The following is an 18,811-nucleotide window of genomic DNA, read 5'->3' on the forward strand; positions in this document are numbered from 1 at the left end:
ATAGTCCAATCTCTGTGGTCCACTTTTGAGACTTGTACTCGTTTTGTCAGTAGCTCTGTACTAGTGACTTCCAGGTTTTGAGAGGGATCTTTATTTGTATTTATGTTTTGGGTTGCTTCCGCCTGTGTATATTGTTATCTTAAATTTTGCCTACTCTTGTTTGGTTTCTGCCCTCAGACCCATTACTTGTTGTTTCGGGTTACGGGTTGGCTTACCTATTTGTGGGTTATAGTAGGTGCCATCATGACTCGAGGAATCGGGTCGTGACACTTTGCTACTTGTCTCTGTGATACTTCTTTCTTATACTTAAATCTCTCTGTGACTCATAATTTTTGTATAACAAAAATAAAAATTGAAAAAATATAGCACTTTAAGATTTCGGAGGAACGTTTTGCTTTAAGATAAAATGTTCTTGATAATATAGTGTATGTATCAAAATTACGAATCTTACCAAATGATCATATGTAAGGTTAATAAAATAGTTTAATCCCGTGCAAACCACATATAATTTACGTAGTTTTTATATAATAATGGATGGATTTAAATGCCACATATCTTTCATTTAAGGGCCCTTGTATGTTTGGCCAACGTCAACTTCAAATTCGATATCATGGTTAAATGTTAATTTTTTTTTATAAACTCCGACTATATTTTAAATAGTGTCCCCTAAAAGGACTATTTGTGCACTTCCTCTTTTGCTGGCTGCTAGCATCATTTTTACATGGTGAAATTCCTCGTCGCCACTCAACAAATGCAGAGGTTTTAACAATGGACACATCTCGCTTGTATAAATCCTCCAATGAACCCACTCACGACCTTTATACAATCCCTAGTTACACCAGTAAGTTAAACCCACAATTCCCTTCTCTCTCTATTTGTCTGAAAATAGCTCTAATTTCTGCATTTTTCTTTGTGTGAATTGAAAAAAGGTTGGTTTTCTTGGCAAAGCATACATGAGGTGGAAAGGCTTTCATTGCGAGAATTCTTTGATGGCAGTTCGATTTCAAGGACACCCAGAATCTACAAAGAGTACAGGGACTACATGATTACCTCATACCGTGAGGATCCGACTCGAAGTTTTTCGTTTTCGGATATCCGGAAGTCGTTGGTGGGTGATATAAGTGTGCTACACAAGGTGTTTACCTTTTTGGAGAAGTGGGGTTTGATTAATTTTGACCCTAGTAATGCTGAAACGCCGGCTGCTATTGACGCTCCAGCGGAAGTGGATAAGGAGGATGAGAAGTGGAGGATTAGGGTTGAAGAAGGGGCCCCACATGGGGTTAGGGTTGTGGCAGCTCCTCATTCTTTGAAACCCCTTGCCCCGGTTCCTTCACCGGTTATCATAGGTGACAGAGGTGGTGGAAGGGGGAGGGGTGGTGGTACGGTGGATAATATACTAAAGTTTTCGCCTATGGCATCGTATTTGGATGTTTATGGGGAGTTGGTGGAGCAGCAGAAGAAGGAAAGTGTAGTCTGTGTGAGTTGTAAAGAACAGTGTGCTTCGGGTCATTATGAGTACAGCAAGGTATTTTGTGAGTTAGCTTGTGCAATTTCTCTCCATTCTTTTCTCTTTTACTTATTTACTTGATTACTAGTTAATACTATGTTTTAATTGCTATAGAGTGATAGAAGCACAGTTTGGTGTTCAAGAAATAGCCTTTTTAGCTCAAAATTGACACGAGAATTATATGATTAGGAATTAGAGCATGATATGGTGGATCCATTTGATTTTGTAAAAACATTGTGTATCCTGTGGACTTGGTAGCTGGTTGTTTATTTTGTTTCTGTTTGCTTTTAGTAAGTGAGCCGTTGCAGAAAATCTTTGTTGAGAGGCCAGTCACAAAGTTTGTGATAATGTATGGATAAGTACCCAAATTCCGTATCTTACGATGAGATGCAATGTATAGTTTGATTTTGTGTTTTCTCTTTTCTGTAGGTCACTGTTGGCGCTATTGTATATATAACAAAAGACAAAAAGTCGTTGGGAGATCTATTAAGCTTTAACCTCTAGGAACAAAATACTCTCTGATAAAGCTTTCTTTATCAATGTTCCTTTAGTTTTAGAAAACCTTACAAGGTGCTGCCTCTTCAAATCATAGACCACGTTTCTTTGTTTTGCACTTGCTTGTCAGTTTCTTACTGTATTTTCCATCTTAGATCGTTTAATAAATATGATGTGTATGTCAGTAAATTGATGATTTCCAAGTTGATCGGTAGTATATGTTTTGTATAGAATTAAGGAAAAAGGCACAAGTACCTCTTGAACTATGACCAAAGTTCTAGGGACACTCTTTATTTTTATAGTGGTCCTATTACCCCAGAACTATTTTAAAATTAAAAACACACCTTTGTAACGTATAGTCACATCTGTATTAAGCTGTGGATTACATGCACCTGTCACATCATTTTATCCCTTTTATTTTTCATTTTTTTCTCGTTTCTTCTTCGTTCTTTGTTGCTTTCCTTTGACTGGTAGCAACAAAATCTCCATGGAAGGCCCTCAAGCTTTCTCAGGCAGTTAAAACATCACCAAAATCAACTTTCTACTTTTTATTATCATTTCTATCTCCATTTTCGCTTCTAAATTAACTAAATCCTCACCCAAATTCATTTCAAAGATCAGTCCTTAACAACCCAAGCGAAATGAATATCAAGCTTTCTCTCGCATAATCCATTGTCTAGAGAAAGAAAAATAACTCAACTTATCAAAGTAGTTAGAAAGGTTTTAGTTTGCTATTTCGAATGTGATTGAGAAGGATTCCATTTTTCCCGGTGGAGGGAAGGTTTTTGTTAATGGAGTTTTGTGATTTGTCTATAGATCTGTGTTTCTTTTACTTTACATGTGTAACATTTTCTTAAAAGTGTGATTTGTATGTGTGTGAGAAAGAGGAAGATGATTAGTAGAATCAATGGATGGAAAAATGCCCGGAAAAAATTTGATGACGACTTTTGTACGCAGTGAACTTGTGAGAAACTTAATTGTATTTCTAAAAAATGAGAACATAATAAAATTTGACTCATTCACAAAGAAAGAAAGGAAAATAATTAAGAAGATATCAACTTAAGTTGAATGTTAATCAATTTTGTGTACTAAATAGTTGTAAAAGTTGTCCAATTAAAATGGATATGTGCCCATAATTATCAGATTTTAACTTATTTTTCTCCTTTCACATGCCTCCAAGAGAGTGAGAACACTCTTTGTGCCACCTTAGCACCGTAGGATATATTTTGTTACACTTTAAAATAGTTTGGGGGGGGGGGGGTAAAAGGAAAGGTGTGTCCCTAGAACTTCGGTCATAGTTCAAGGGCATACTTATGCCTTTTTCCTAAAATTAAGTTATTAATGATGCCAAAAAATTTTAAAAAATGAAAATAACTTGAAATCTACAAGATTTGAAAATCTAGATATTCAGAATAGCAGCTGAGATTACTTTCTTTCTTGTTTTTGTCAGGATGCGAGCTCGAATTTATGTGAGAAGTGTTTTAAAAGTGGTAATTATGACAAGAGCAAATTTGCAGATGAATTCAAGTTCATGGATGGTGCGAATCCAAAAGCCAACTGGACGGAAGCCGAAACTTTACTCCTATTAGAATCTGTACTGAAGCATGGTGATGACTGGGATCTTGTTACTCAAAATGTCAAAACAAAGAGTAAGCTGGATTGTATCTCCAAGCTTATACAGTTGCCATTTGGGGATCTTATGCTTGGTTCTATTCATAAAAAGCTTAATTTTTTGGACAAGAATTGTGAGGTAAGGGGCGTGGATCAAGCTCAACCTGCAATAAGTGAGTCTCGAGAAACTCCTGGAAATCAATCTCATGAGCAGAACCAGGAGCGTCAACAGAATGGTAATGCTGAATGCGAAACCCCTGCTCTCAAGAAAATACGCAGGGCTCCAATTTCAGAAGACAGTAGTTTCCTGATGAAACAGGTTCACATGCTTCTGTTACATTGGACTATTTCTTTTATGACACAGCTATAAATGGATTTTTTGTGACTGTTTTAAACATTCTAAGATGTGGAAAAAAAAGTTAGATTTGCGGTTTGGTAAGTAAATTACTGAAACGTGATGGGAATTTGGTCTTGAGGTCATCTTGCTTAATCCCACTTCCAGTTTTTATTGGTTTTGTAAACGATATGTGGTCTGTAATCTTCAGGTAGCTCACATTTCTGGTGCTGTTGGTCCACATATCACAGCATCTGCAGCTGAGGCTGCTGTTACAGCCCTTTGCTATGAGAATCAGTGTTCAACGGACATTTTTGATGGAGATGATAATGGATTGGGATCAATTGCTGATATCAGTGAGACAGAGAGGTAATTAGTACTCCCTCTGTCCTTTTTTGTCGGGATATATATATATATAAATATAGAATACTCCATCCGTTTTCAGATGTCAGTCTATCTGTCTCCTTTCCAGAAATGGTTAGTTCTATTCCAGAAGTACCATTCCCTTTATAAGCTATTTAGAACATGTGAATATATTGGGCTTCCTTAATAATAATTTAGAGAGGGTAATTTTGAACAGTACATCAGGATCTCTTTTCTTCAATTGTTTAAAAAAGTGTAAAGGTGATAAATAATATGGGACAAAGAGAATATGTACTATCGACTTCTTGTGCAAATTTGTTCAGTCTTTGTGCAGTTCATCCTGTATAATTCTCTGTTATGTATGTTCACCATGCTTATGTTTGTATCTTGCTATAGCTATGTCTTGGCTTAATTATCATTACAGGGTTATACATTTAGTTTCTCTTTTAGCATGAAAGTGAATTGTCTTATTTTCAGGACAAGTCAAGTTGTAGGTGCTGAAGGGGAAGAAAAGCACGCCAGATCAGGTATTTTCCATGATAGGCATCATTTTGTGTCTTTAACTTCCAATCCAAGTATCAGACTGCAGCAACTGCTAAAAGTTTTGTTCATGGTGATCACCTGCAGTCATGTATCCACATGTAAATGTGGTTATGATCTTTTTTTTTTTTAATAAGGAAACTGGTACTGTTGTATTCCTCAGCATATCCTTAATGCTGGAGACCTCCAAAAGAAAGATAAAGAGAAACAAAGAAAGACAAGTTATAGTGCTCCTGGAAATTCTATAAGTAGATCTACTTCTTCTATACATTGTTCTTTACACCAAAAATAAAAAAACTATTATACATTCCATTTCACTTTCTGGACAGAATTGGACCTATCTTCAAAACACCTTCCATTCCTTTCTTTCCACATTGACCACCAAATAAATGAAGGAATAATTCTCCATCATTTCTTCTGACTCTTGTCCCCCCCCCCCCCCCCCCCCCCCCCCCCCCCCCCCCCCCCCCCCCCCCCCCCCCCCCCCCCCCCACCAACAACTCAACTCAGTAGATGTGCTCTGACATGGTTCATTTAACCTTTGTGAGGCTATAGAAAATGCTCGCCCATATCTGAGCTGTGAATCTTCAACGGAGAAACAAGTGGTTGTTTGTTTCCCCTGTTTCATTGCACAGAAAAAGAGAGACTACAGGTTTCTGGAGCACTTCATGAGTTGGCAAGCCCTCTTTGCTATCAACCAAGTGAAACATTTTACTTGAATTGGTGCTAGGATTTTCCAGATTTTCCTCCAAAGTTCTGGGTTGCCCATTTCCTGTCCGTTGGTGCTCTTTTAATACACTCTTTGTGAGAAATATATGAGAAAAATATTATTGAATTGTTGTTGTGTCTACATTATTACATTGGGATCCTATTTATAGACGCTAGAATACAATCCTTTACCAAGTAGGATACTATTTACTATTCCTATTCCTATTTGTGTTCCTATTCCTATTCTAAATAGGATTGTATAAACCTATTCCTATTCTAATAGGATTATATAAACCTATTCCTATTCTAACACTCCCTCTCAAGCTAGTGCATACAATTCATGTACCTTAGCTAGTTACATATGTAATTAATACGAGGACCAATGAGGGGCTTGGTGAGATATCTGCAAGTTTATCAGTCGACTTCACAAAATTGACAATCAATCTCAATGTGCTTGTCTTCTCATTAAATACTGGATTTGATGCATAATGTCAGTCAATCTCAATGTGCTTAATCTTCTCATGAAATACTGAATTTGATGCATAATGTGGATAAAACACAGAGCGATAAAATTACAGTGTTGAACTTCCCAATCCAAACTTGCAAAGACTGTTTCAGACCATACAGTGACTCACATAATCGACATACAAGACTTTTAAACTCCCCCTGAGCAACAAAGTGCTCAAAATCTAGTATAAAGTATATGGATCTTGTTGGAATCAATAGACGAGTCGATATTAAACAAGAAAGTCACTGAAAAACTGGCCAGAACATGCTCATATGTCGGAGCATTAGATTTGATGGCTAAAAGTGGTCATAATCTAAAAAATAAAATTATATGGGTAGGGTCGGAATGATGTCACGACCCAACTAGAAAATAGAAATTATATAGGATAGTTCATGTGAGAAATATAGGAAAAGAATATTATTGAATTGTTGTTGTTGTCTACATTATTACATTGAGACCCTATTTATAGACCCTATAATACAATCCTTTACCAAGTAGGATACTATTTAGTATTCCTATTTCTATTTCTATTCCTATTCCTATTCTAATAGGATTGTATAAACCTATTCCTATTCTTATAGGATTGTATAAACCTATTCATATTCTAACAAAATTGATGGAACGACCCCACTGGAAAAGAGAAATTATACGGGTAGGGTTGGAATGATGGCACGACCCTACTGAAAAAGAAAAATTATACGGGTAGGGTTGGAATGATGGCACAACCCTACGCAAATCAGATTTGAGGAGTCACCGGAAAGACGAATGGAACTATGCAATCAAATCTGAGGAGTCACTGAAAAGACACATGATGCTATGCAACTCAGATATGGGGAAATAGTTTGAAAAAATCCATGGTACTACACAAATTAAATATGAAAAATAGTCCGGAGAGATGCACGGTGCTACACAAATCAGATATGCAAAAAAAGGTAGTCACCGAAGGATGACACAGTGCTACACAAATTATATATGAAAAAGTAGTCACTGGAATGATGACACAGTGCTACACAAATCAGATATGAGAAAATAGTCACATGAAAAATACATGGTGACCCAACTTTTGCTAACATAATCATTGGCCACACGGGCAACATATATGGTGCCACCCACCGGCAGTGGAGACTTTTTGATTTTCTACCAAGATTTTAGAGGCTTTGATACCATGTGAGAAATATATGAGAAAAATATTATTGAATTGTTGTTGTGTCTATATTATTACATTGAGATCCTATTTATAGACACTAGAATACAATCCTTTACCAAGTAGGATACTATTTACTATTCCTATTCCTATTCTTATTTGTATTCCTATTCCTATTCTAAATAGAATTGTATAAACCTATTCCTATTTTAATAGGATTGTGTAAACGTATTCCTATTCTATTATGATTGTATAAACCTGTTCCTATTAGCTACATCACTGCTATGTTTCCATTTCAACTCTCATGCTCAGTAGGGGTGGCTATGAAACCTTCAATGCCCTTCAATTAATCTGCCACTCTTTCTATCTCCCAGTCGTTCAAATACCTTCTGAAACTTAAATTCTTTACTTGAGGGCTTCAGCATCCATATACAATAGCACCTGGGTTGTTGCACAGTAAGAATAAATCAGGATATGAATCCTTTATAGCAGACTGACCATTCCTGGCCTCCGTCCAAAAACCAGTCCTTCTACCATTGCCCTCTTTAATGCAAGTGTTTACTTCCAAATTTGTCCACAGGGCTCTGCCTGGTTTCAATACCCCTACTCCATAGGTGTTGGTTACCATGTTTGTGTAGCAAGTGCTTGTCTGCCCATACTTTTTTTTTTTTTTGATGAAGTAAGTAGATTCATTTCAAGGCATCAAGAAGATGCAAGCTTTACAAGCATAGATCAGTTAAGCTCACAAAAAAAAGGATTTGTAGCCTCTTTCTAAGCTATAGAGCTAACAAAATCCAAGAAGAGTTCTAAATTATTTACAGGGGTCAATTTGGACCAACTAAAAAGGCTAACTAGACATTTGCCTCGCAAATGATTTCTAGAAGGCTAACTTGTCTGCCCATACTTGCACTGGATGATTTCTTTCAATAAGGCTTGATCTTCACAATTATACGTCGGCGTCCACAATCACTTCATCATCAGGAGACTAGTATTTTGTAGCCTCAAATTTCTAATTGCCAGCCCACCCTACTCTTTAGTCAGTTGAGTTGTTTGCCAGTTCACTAGGTTATACCCCAGCCTTCCTTACTGCCGTGCCATAGAAAGTCCCTCCTCAATTTGTCTAGTTTCTTCATCCCCTTGGTTGGTAAAGGGAATAAGGACATTACATAAGTTGGTATTGAGTCTAGGAGACTAGGACAAGATTGATCAAAGTAAGTCTGNCCCCCCCCCCCCCTTAAAGACAGATATTGTGTTTTCTATCTCTCTCTCAGTTTTATCCTCTGTACCATTCCAGATCTCCAAGGCTTTATGATTGTTCCCTAGTGACATGCCAAGATAGAAAGTTGGGAAGTATTCTACCTTGCAGTCCAGTATATTAGCCAGAACCTGCACTTGGGCCAATTTTCTTGTTTGGGAAAATACTACTCTTCCTAGTTCCTCCGGTTGACACTCAGGCCAGATGATGCTTCAAAAACCAGCAGCATCAGTCTGATGAATATGATTTGCTCGATCATTGGCTCAAAATATATCACAATGTCATCTGCATCATCTAGTTGTACCAAAGAGAATACAAGTTCCTAACAAGGGTGACTGAAGAGAAGGAATTCCCGAAAATTGTGACAAGGGATTATAAGACTGTTTGATCTTTTATTTTTTCCACTTCAACTGTAGTAAGTGGATTACCACAAATAAAATTGGTTGAAAAGCCAAGGAGGACCAGAACGGTTCGAACTTGCCAAGAATTGTGGGAATGGTTGTTTGAAGTGGTAGGAGCATTACAAATGTGTGGAGAGAATGCTGATGGTGGAGTGAGAAATAATTTTTATTTTGTTTGGAAAAAAGGACGGTTTTAAAAGCAGTGGTTTGCGCTTGTGGGGTCAACCTTTCGAGCTGGCAGTTGGAGGTACCTCAATTTTCCACGCTAGTAAGGTCAGGTGTGGTTGGTGGGGTTGATTTCACTCATTTCCTTTTCTTTCTTAATTAGTTTAATCCATCCAATTAACCATGTTTTAGTTGGTGTATTAACTATTCAGTTCGTGATGATCTACATAGTTAAGAGGACATACCTTGGTGTATGTTATTCAGAGGACTAAGTATTGATCTACAAGACATGCAAAAGAGTTAATGATAGACTGGAGATATGGAGACAAACCATAGAATCCAAAGGCTTTAAGGTGAGCAGAACTAAAACAAAGTACATGATGTGCACATTCAGTGTTGCATCACTGGAGGCAGATGGGAAAGTGAGGATTGATATGGAAGTCATTCTCAAGAGAGGAAGCTTCAAGTATCTTAGGGCTATAATCAAAGGGATGGGGAGATCGACAAGAATGTCACACATCGTATTGGAGCAGAGTGGATGAAATGGAGGCTCTCATTCGCTGACCTATTTGATAAGAACGCATCACCGAGATGTAAAGGTAAGTTCTATAGAGGGGTTGTTAAACCGATCATGTTGTACGGGGTGGAACATTGGCTAGTCAAGAACTCGCACATTCAGAAGATGAGGATAGCTAAGACCCTCTGAAATGAGGATGGTTAGATGGATATGCGAATATACTTGAAGAGACATGATTAGGAACAAAGATATATGAAGTAAAGTGGGAGTAACTGCTGTGGTGGACAAGATGCAGGAGGCAAGGTTGAGATGGTTCGAACATATAAAAAGAGGAGCACAAATGCCTCAATGAGGAGGTGTGAGAGGTTAGTGGTGATAGGTTTGAAGAGAGATGATTAGATAGGACATGACACATTTTCAACTCACCGAGGACATGACCCTAGATAAGAGAGCATTGAGGTCGAAGATTAGGGTAAACAGTTAGTAGGTTGTAGAGTGTTCTCTCTTTACAGTGGTAGAGCAGGGTTCTAGCCTAGTCTGGAGCATCTATTTGTTCCTTTATCAGTATTTTTACCATTATGCTAGCATTCTCTTACGGTTCGATTTTATTACTACTGTTGTTTCTTTTACTTTGGTTATCTTTAATATTTGTACGGTAAGTACTTCTCGTTCTTCAATATTTTCATCACAACTTCTACTCTTCCATTTCTTTTAAATCATTTTCCAAAAAGCAATTTTCTTGAGCCGAGGGTTTATTGAAAACAACCTCTTCTACCCACAAAGGTAGGGGTAACGTCTGTGTACACCTACCTTCCCTAGACCCAACTTGTGGGAATATACTAGGTATGTTGTTGTAGCGGCATAAAACAGATGACAGATCTCCAGGTTTTCACTCCCCGTGGATTCAATCTTATCCTGTCAACCATCTGTTTCGTAATGCAACCCTCATAATACTGTTGAATCCTTCCATAACTAGAACGAAAAAAACCTACAGGTTCTCCATCAACAAACACTGAAAACTTAACATATTTAATGCAAAAAGCAATCCATTTCATCCATCTCCAAAACCTATCTGTCAGAGGATGTTCATCAGAAAATTCTAGTTTACATGGTCATCGGTTTTCTTTATATCCAACTTACACATGACACCAGAGAGATCACCTCTCAACCTTGAGTCCACACATTCACTAGCAATGAGAGCTGCATCCAATTTGTCTCTCCTTCATAACAATGAGAGCTGCATCCAATTTGTCTCTCCTTAATAAAGGCCATCTGATGTTTATTGACTAAATTGCTCACCACCTTCTTCAGTCTCTGCCAAGATTTTTGTAATGATCTTGTAGACCCCACTGATGAGACTTCTTGGCCTAACGTCTCTTAAATTTGTTGCCCCTACTTTCTTTGGAATGAGAGCTACATAAGTAGCATTATCAAAGCTTTTCTCAAGCACCTGATGAGAATGGAAATATTGTGAAGTGTTCTTGATGTCCTCCTTCAACAAATCCCAAATACTCTGGAAGAAGCTCATTGGAAAACGATCTGGGCCAGGTGCCTTATCTGAGTCACAGTCTTATGCTCTCAAGAATTTCCTCATGTACAAATTCTCTTTGAAGCCACTCCTGATATTCATTAGAGATAACTGCTGCCCCTTGTAAATGAAGATCAAGGTCTCCACCCTTCAGTCTCCTTATATAACTTCTGTTAAAAATTCTGGATGGATCCTTTGTTTCAGCAGGGTCAGTAATCAAAACTCCATCAACTTCCGGTGAGTCTATGGTATTGAACCTTTGTGGGCTTTTGCTATTCTGTGGAAATATTTAGTGTTCTTATCACCATTCTTCAGCCACTGCACCTTAGATCTGTGTCTCCAAGCTATTTCCTTTCTTTTGGCTACTTCTTCCAACTCCATAGCCAGTTGAGTTTCTTGAAGTAGTTCATCATCAGAGACCTCTGATCTTGAATGTTCTCCAGATTCATAATTTGATTTAGCAATTCATCCATTTCAACTTCCCTTTAAGAAGTTTCAACTTTGTGGCTAGCACATAAGTAGGTCTGCCAAACACTGAGAAAGAGCTCAACCATATCTTCTTTTTATCCTTGAAACCTTCAACTTCCAACCACTGGTTTTCAAATTTAAAGTAATGCTTGAACTCCCAGAGTCCCAGTCACCACCAATTCAATATGATAGGATTGTGATCTGATCCTATTTTGGCATCAAATTCTGTTTGATCGAAAGAAAAATTTCCTCCCATTCTGTTGAATACAAAAACCTGTTGGTTCTGGAAACACTTGCGTGATTTCCCCCCTTCTCCAAGTGTAAAATCCTCCAAATAAGGGAGGATCCAAACAACTCAAGATCATCAATCCATGTTGAAAATTCAGTCATTGCACCAGAGATCCTGTGACACTTTGTTCTATCTGCCGGATACCTTGTGACATTATAGTCACCACAGATTTCCCAAGGTCCCTCATACATCCCCCTTATACCTGATAGCTCCACCACCGCTCCCTCCTCTTCCTTCTATCATAGTCTGCATGTAGGATGACAATGGGGCGGGGTGGGTTTGGCTTTATGTGGGGTGGGAGGGTTGAAAAATTTCAACTCCATCTCAGAATATATGTTTTGCGCTTTCTTCCATTAGTTTAGAAGAAACAATTTTTGCACGAGTCAAATAATTCTTTTTGTTTCACCAATTCAAATGTGGGATTTTTGTCAAGCAAGGATTTCTGTTTGTTAATTGATAACAGAAAGAACTTTTTAAATGATTTGCCTAGTGCCGGCAAACTGAGCCCACATTTTAGTAACCCGCCCATATTTTAATGGATTGGATGAGTGACTTTCTACATGGGTAAAATATGGGTTGATACCCATATTCAACCCATAAAAATATGGGTAAACTATGGGTAAAATAGGGGTATGTATGGATTAGCCAAATGAGTTAAGCTTCTAAACTTTAATTCACTCAAAATTCATGATATCAATAAAAAAATTGTACTTTCTCTTCTTCCTTTTTAGGGATAAGGGTTTGAAAAATACCCAACTTTGGTTGGATTTGCTGTTGCAATACTAAACTTTCATGAGGACAATACCGCATTTTAAACATATATATTTGCCCACGTGGACATAAAAAATAATGCAAAATTATAAATAGTAATGTGTCCAAGTGGGCACATATATACCTTTAAAATACAGTATTAAATAGTTCAGGGGGTAAAAAATACGGTATTAAATAGTCTAGGGAGGTAATAGGTCCTTATGAAAGTTTAGTATCGCAACAACAAATCCGACCAAAGTTGGGTTATTTTTCAGACCCTTATCCCTCCTTTTTATGTTCTTCTATAAAACTAATTATTTTTCTCTATAATTGAAAATATGAAGTCTTTGGCCCTCCAAAAATATATATTTTAAATGTACATTTCTTTTGTTAATTATAATTATATTTTTTTATTTGTTTAATTTTATATTGGATAATAAATAATAGTGTAAAATAAGCGAATCATGTATTAGTATTGACATTGCTTAAAGTGCATTAAGCATGTTTTAGTCCTAAACTGCAACTATTCATTTACTTTGAAATTAAAAATATTTTCCCCTTGTTATTACATAAATTTATTTTATATTGAAAAGTTAGGATTTTTTTTTTTTGACTTTTACCCCAATAAAACTAAATGAAGCATTTTCAACATTTTTCATCTAAAAAAAAGACTAAAATATTTTCTCAATGTTGAATTCTTAAGTAGAGTACTATTTACTAATGAAAATATGGGTAAACTAGTATTTTACCCAACCCATTTGTTACCCATATCAAATATGGGTGGGTTGAATTAATACCCATTTTCAACCCGCCCATTTGCCATCACTAGATCTGCCTGAGAACTTTGAAGTTCTCTTCATAATGATGATAAACTTTTGGTTTAGCAGCCTTGCACTGCAAAGTTCCAAGCAAAATTAATCAATTTAATTGTTATAGAGTCACATGAAATTAATAGATGTTTCATTTTGTTGTTGCAACATGGTGAAAAGACAATTTTTTTTAATGTCAAACTCAGTTAAGAAAGAAAAAAAAATATGCGGGGCAGGTTGGTATCTTCGCGGGTTTGCCCTGCCCCGCCTCATTGCCATCCCTATCTGCATGGACTAATTAACTTTGTGATTCCATTGTCTTGCAGAAACAGAAGTGGAAGTCTCTCAGAGGAATAGTATATCACTAACTTTACGTATGAGGGCCGCAACTGCTACTGCTATAGGTGCTGCTGCTGCTCATGCCAAATTGTTGGCCAATCAGGAAGAGAGAGAAATAGAATATCTGGTTTCTACTTTGGTTGAAGCACAGGTGAGTTTATGGTTTCGCTTATACTAATGGTGAACTTAGAACAAACTTCAGGGTGAAAGGAAAGAAATGGAACAAGTTTTTTCGAAAAAAGCAAAAATAAATGATAGAAGGGTCAGGAAAAGAACCCAAGAGCTTCCATCATGTTTGGAGAAGTCTCAACACTTATGCCTTGTTATCCTGCTTCTGTACATCTTCTCATTTCTAGCTTCTAAAGTTCATGGTACTTCAGTTCTTCCCTCAATATCCTTGGTTGGCTTGGCTTGGCTTATTTTGCTTTCTACTTTTATGAAGGTGAAGAAGTTGAAACGCAAAATGAAACATGTTGAAGCTCTGAACCTGATGATGGAGAAGCAGCATGGCCAAATGAAGGATCTAGAAGAGTCTTTAGTTACGGAGAGAATGGACGTCTTGCAGAAGATATTTAATTCCGGGGTAGCTAGATGGAGGGATCAGGCTTCGGTTAAATCTCAAAGCAGCACCAGCAGCATATAACTTGACGTTTCTTGAATTGCATATACAGTGTTGTTGTAGAGAAAACTCACAATTAGTTAGCTTCTTCAGATGTTCTCCTGATGATGATTGTCAATATGTGCTGGCCTGGTTTATACTTCAGGTGCATACATTTGCTGTTCAGTTGAATTCTATGTTGCTCGGACTCTTCAAAAATTTCAACGGGTGCGTGTCGGATTCGCCAAAAGTAGTGCATTTTTGGAGAGTCCAACACGGGTGCGGCATCAAAAGTGAAGAGTCCGCGTCTATAAGGTTGAATTGCACTCCTTTTTCTAAACTTCATTATTAACTATAGCATTTCACATTAATTACTTTGCACTGTTTCCTTGTTCCTTACTATATTTTCTTCACTATCTTTTTCCTCTTCCCTTGAGCGAGAGTCTTTCGGAAACAACTTCTCTACCTCCACAAAATAGTGGTAAGGTATATGTGTGTACATTCTACTCTCCCCATTCCCCACATGTGAGATTGTACAGAGTACGATGTTGCTTACGACCAAATAAGACTAGATTTATATACTACTTAATACTTATGGAGAACAATTCTCATGAAGAATATTCTTCTAGGGACCAAACAGATCAAAAAAAGAAATGGGAAGAAGCACTTGTTGCTTACATACATTCAGAACAAAACTGAGCAACTTTTATTTATTTATTGAAAGTAGTGGTTAGATTACACTGATGAAGAGAGATCCTTGGACTAAAACCCAATAATATTATTAGTAATAGATTTATCTAATAGCGATTGGCTTAATATTAGCACACTAAATAAAACACAACATTATTCCTTCCTTCCTTTCCAAGTGAATCGGAAGGAACCTTATTCAAAATATTACTTCGTCTGTTTCATTTTATACGACACTATTTCTTACCTCACTATATAAAATAAAACAAAGTACACACTAGCCAGCTTAGAGTATCATTATCCCAAGCAGATGCAATATTTTCCTTTAGGTCCCGTGGCACAAGTTGCACTTTGGTAATTGGCCTTCAAAACTTTCTTGCAAGCAGCTACACATGCTGGAACTGTGCATGGATTTATGTCAATCCCAATTGCACTCTCCACCTTAATTGGATTACAAATAATTAACACCATAATCACCATCATTAGCATAAATCCACTACTCTTATTCATTGCCTTAATTAAGTACTAGTACTAATTTCTAAGTTTCTTTCCTTATAAGCACTGGATATATAACGATGAATTTTCACGTGTATTTATAGGGAAAATTTAGTAGTCTGATGATTCCCATTAAGTAGGTAACTCAATATTTAAATGCAGCTCATAATATTGTATTCCTGTGTTAGTATTAAACAAAAATAATTAAGATATGAAGTATCATAATCGATATCCCACTAGCTAATGTTAATAACTTAATATAATAATTTGTGTCCAATAAGGAATCAACGTTTTGGAGATTCTTAACTAGATCTGTTTTGGGGGTTAGCTGATTGGTGATTGAAGTGACCCTTGGACAACATTATAATTGTGTTTTAATTTGTGTATTAGGTTTAGCAAACTGTCCAATCATATACAAAACTAGTGAATAAATGGAAATTTCTGTTTTTGTCTCTCTTCTGCAAATTTGGAAAATGAATTAATGGAGCACTAATCTATATATAATATAAAGGAGAACCATTGACAAGGTGATGTGGCACCTCTCTATGACCTTCATTTTTTTTTCTCCTTTTTTGATTTTTTTTTTTTTAATTCTTTTCATTAAATATTTTATTTATTAAATAAAAAAAACAATCATATTTACTATTCTAATTTAATCTAATGAGTTACAAAAAACCTCCATCTATTCATATTCTTTACTTAAATAACATGTCTCTTCAACTTATTCTTATGGATTATCAAATCTATAAATTACAATCATCCATGGAGATGTTGAATATTCATTTTTTATTTTTCTCATTCTTTCTTTCTATTAGTGTAGTTTTTTTCTCATTCTTTTAGGGGTGTGCATTCGGTTTTTCAATTTGATTTTGCACTATTCGGTTTGGATTTTTTGGTTTTTGGTTTGTAAAAGTGTAACCCAATCCGATCCAAAATAAATTTGATTTGATTTGGTTTTTCCCTATTCGGTTCGGCTTTTTTCGGTTTGCTTATTCGGTTATATCAATAATTAATAACATAACCAAAGTAATAATATTTAATCCCTTAAATATACTTTCTAATATAAATCATAAGTAAAACTTAAAACACAATACTTATAAGTATACCTATTATAGATGTAATTCAAACATAAAAAAATAAACGTAATCATCATGAAAGGCAATAACCAAAAGGGGACAAAAGTGTTTAATTCCAACTTAATTCTAAACCTAAACATTATATATATATATATAATTCGGGTTTTTTCGGTTTTTATTTTTTAAAACCCAAAATCAAACAAAAAAACCAAACAAAGTAATTTATTAATCCAAAACCAAAAAACCAATCCAAATAAAAATTCGATTTGATTTGATTTGGTTATTCGGTTTAATCCGAATAGTGCACACCCCTACATTCTTTCTTTCTATTAGTGTAGTTTTTTTTCTCTTTAAAAAAAAATAAAAATCATTCTTCATCTTTTTCATAAGAAATCATAAAAAAGACAGTGACATGATATATTCTTCACTTTGATAAAGATCAAAGATATATTTTTCAAAGATTCATTGTAAAGAGATGTTCACATTAATTTAGTACAAGATCATCAAAATGAAGAAGGAAGTTTAATTATGTTGAAAGACTCATCAAGATAGATGATAATATTAGTATAAAGTTTGAATGCTTTCAATATTTTAAAGATTCATTAATGTATTGTTTTGATTTCAATATTCTAAAATTTTGCCATGCCTGAAAGTATATTATCTATGATACATTTCTAATAGCTATTACATATTGTTGTACTTAAAAATCTCATAGAGAAATGAAGTTGCACCTCTCATTGGCCAAAGATTCTATTTATCTTTTTTCCCCAATTTTTCATATTTTTCTATTTACTTATTATTGTACAAAAAATAAATATATCAACTACTACTCCTCTATTTATTGTTATACTTAAATGTCTGAAAAATTATTTACCCTCATTATTATTCTTTGTTACAAAAAATTAAAAGTCTCAATATTCACTATTTTAATATTTCAAGATATTTGTCTGTTTTTTTATTGTATTTTTTTTTTCCTCTTTCACTTTTGTTAAACACAATGGAGTAGTACAAAAAGAGAAGAAGTTAATTTGCTTGCTTTCCTAATAAAACTTAAACACCCAACAAATGTTGAATAGTTCATGAGTTTTTTTTGGTCTTCATTATTTTATTTTTCCCTTCTTTTATTTATTTTAAAATTTTTATCTCCATAACTTATACCTAATTGAATTTTTACTTTAATTAATATTATTAACTCTTTTTCTTTAAATTTTTATATTCATTACCCCCAACTATTTAATTTCAAAATTTAAGATACCTTATGATATTAATTTCTTCAATTTTGTCTATATAAAGTCATTTTTTTTTCATTAGATTCCTACTCAAAATTATTATTTTTGTTCCATATTTGAAATAATGATATTCGATATTATTGTTATAGTATCAGATTTATACTTTAGTTTGACTCCATGAAAAGTATACTTTAGTTTGACTCCATGAAAAGACACTTGGATATGGATAGAAGGGGTGCCTAATAAAAACTCAAAAATAATTGCATTGATTATATGATTTTTTATTATCTTTGTTTTTGTGATTAAGGACTTGACAAAATTGTGTTGTTATTTTTCTCTTTTTACTTACTTTTTCATATGTTCTCTCTCTATATATTTTTTAAAATTTAGGTTCTTAAAATTTTTTTAATTTTACTAAATTACATTTTCATTTAGGCTCAAATTAGTTATTTGTAACTTTGTCAGAACACAACTAACTACGCTAATAGACGTTTAAACTTTATTACTTATGGCTCAAAAATGCATATTAAGTATTGAATTACAAAATTATTAGGTATTTCTTATGGGGAAGAACCATTTAAATTTGTTCATTTCTTCTACTTCTAATGAATCACCATAATAATATAAGATATATACAAAAAATTAGCAATAGAGGTTTAATAGAGGTTTATTTAGATGATAATGAAAAATAGAGAATAATAATTATTTAGACGATGATAATAAGAAAAAAAACAAGGACAAAGAAAGGATTAAATATTGAAGAAGAAATGAAATAGAAATATTTATCTCTATTTCCTCCTATTTTTAGTTTCATCATTTATTTTTGCCGAACTAAAGGAAGATTCATCGGATAGTAAATTTATCATTTGACAAAAATAAGAAAAAAAATCAAGTCCTTAAATATGTTTATCCGAATTTATGTATTAACATCATAATATATGATTTTTTTTCTTAATAAATTAGTCTTTTTTTAAAAAAAAACATTTGATAATAAA

General features: G+C 34.8%; 1 protein-coding gene across 2 annotated transcripts; it reads left to right on the forward strand.

Moving 5' to 3' along the window:
- Positions 1-682: 682 nt before the first annotated feature.
- LOC125858463 (SWI/SNF complex subunit SWI3A) lies at positions 683-14,513 on the forward strand. 2 transcript variants are annotated; one of them, XM_049538252.1, is made up of 7 exons: positions 683-841; positions 930-1,525; positions 3,453-3,932; positions 4,159-4,316; positions 4,788-4,837; positions 13,725-13,882; positions 14,174-14,513. In XM_049538252.1, the coding sequence occupies exons 1-7, from the start codon at positions 769-771 to the stop codon at positions 14,372-14,374; spliced, it is 1,716 nt and encodes a 571-aa protein (XP_049394209.1). In that variant the 5' UTR covers positions 683-768; the 3' UTR covers positions 14,375-14,513. The 2 variants fall into 2 exon arrangements, with proteins under 2 accessions (XP_049394209.1, XP_049394208.1); XM_049538251.1 differs by having other exon boundaries at positions 684-841; positions 13,719-13,882.
- Positions 14,514-18,811: the final 4,298 nt, after the last annotated feature.

The sequence above is a fragment of the Solanum stenotomum genome, chromosome 3 (assembly GCF_019186545.1).
Source record: "Solanum stenotomum isolate F172 chromosome 3, ASM1918654v1, whole genome shotgun sequence".
In the NCBI taxonomy this organism is placed as follows: Eukaryota; Viridiplantae; Streptophyta; class Magnoliopsida; order Solanales; family Solanaceae; genus Solanum; species Solanum stenotomum.

Coding starts and splice junctions, on each gene's coding strand:
- LOC125858463 (XM_049538251.1), top strand. CDS start 769: ATGGACACATCTCGCTTGTATAAATCCTCCAATGAACCCACTCACGAC. Junction 842..929: donor TACAATCCCTAGTTACACCA/GTAAGTTAAACC, acceptor AATTGAAAAAAG/GTTGGTTTTCTTGGCAAAGC. Junction 3,933..4,158: donor GTAGTTTCCTGATGAAACAG/GTTCACATGCTT, acceptor TGTAATCTTCAG/GTAGCTCACATTTCTGGTGC.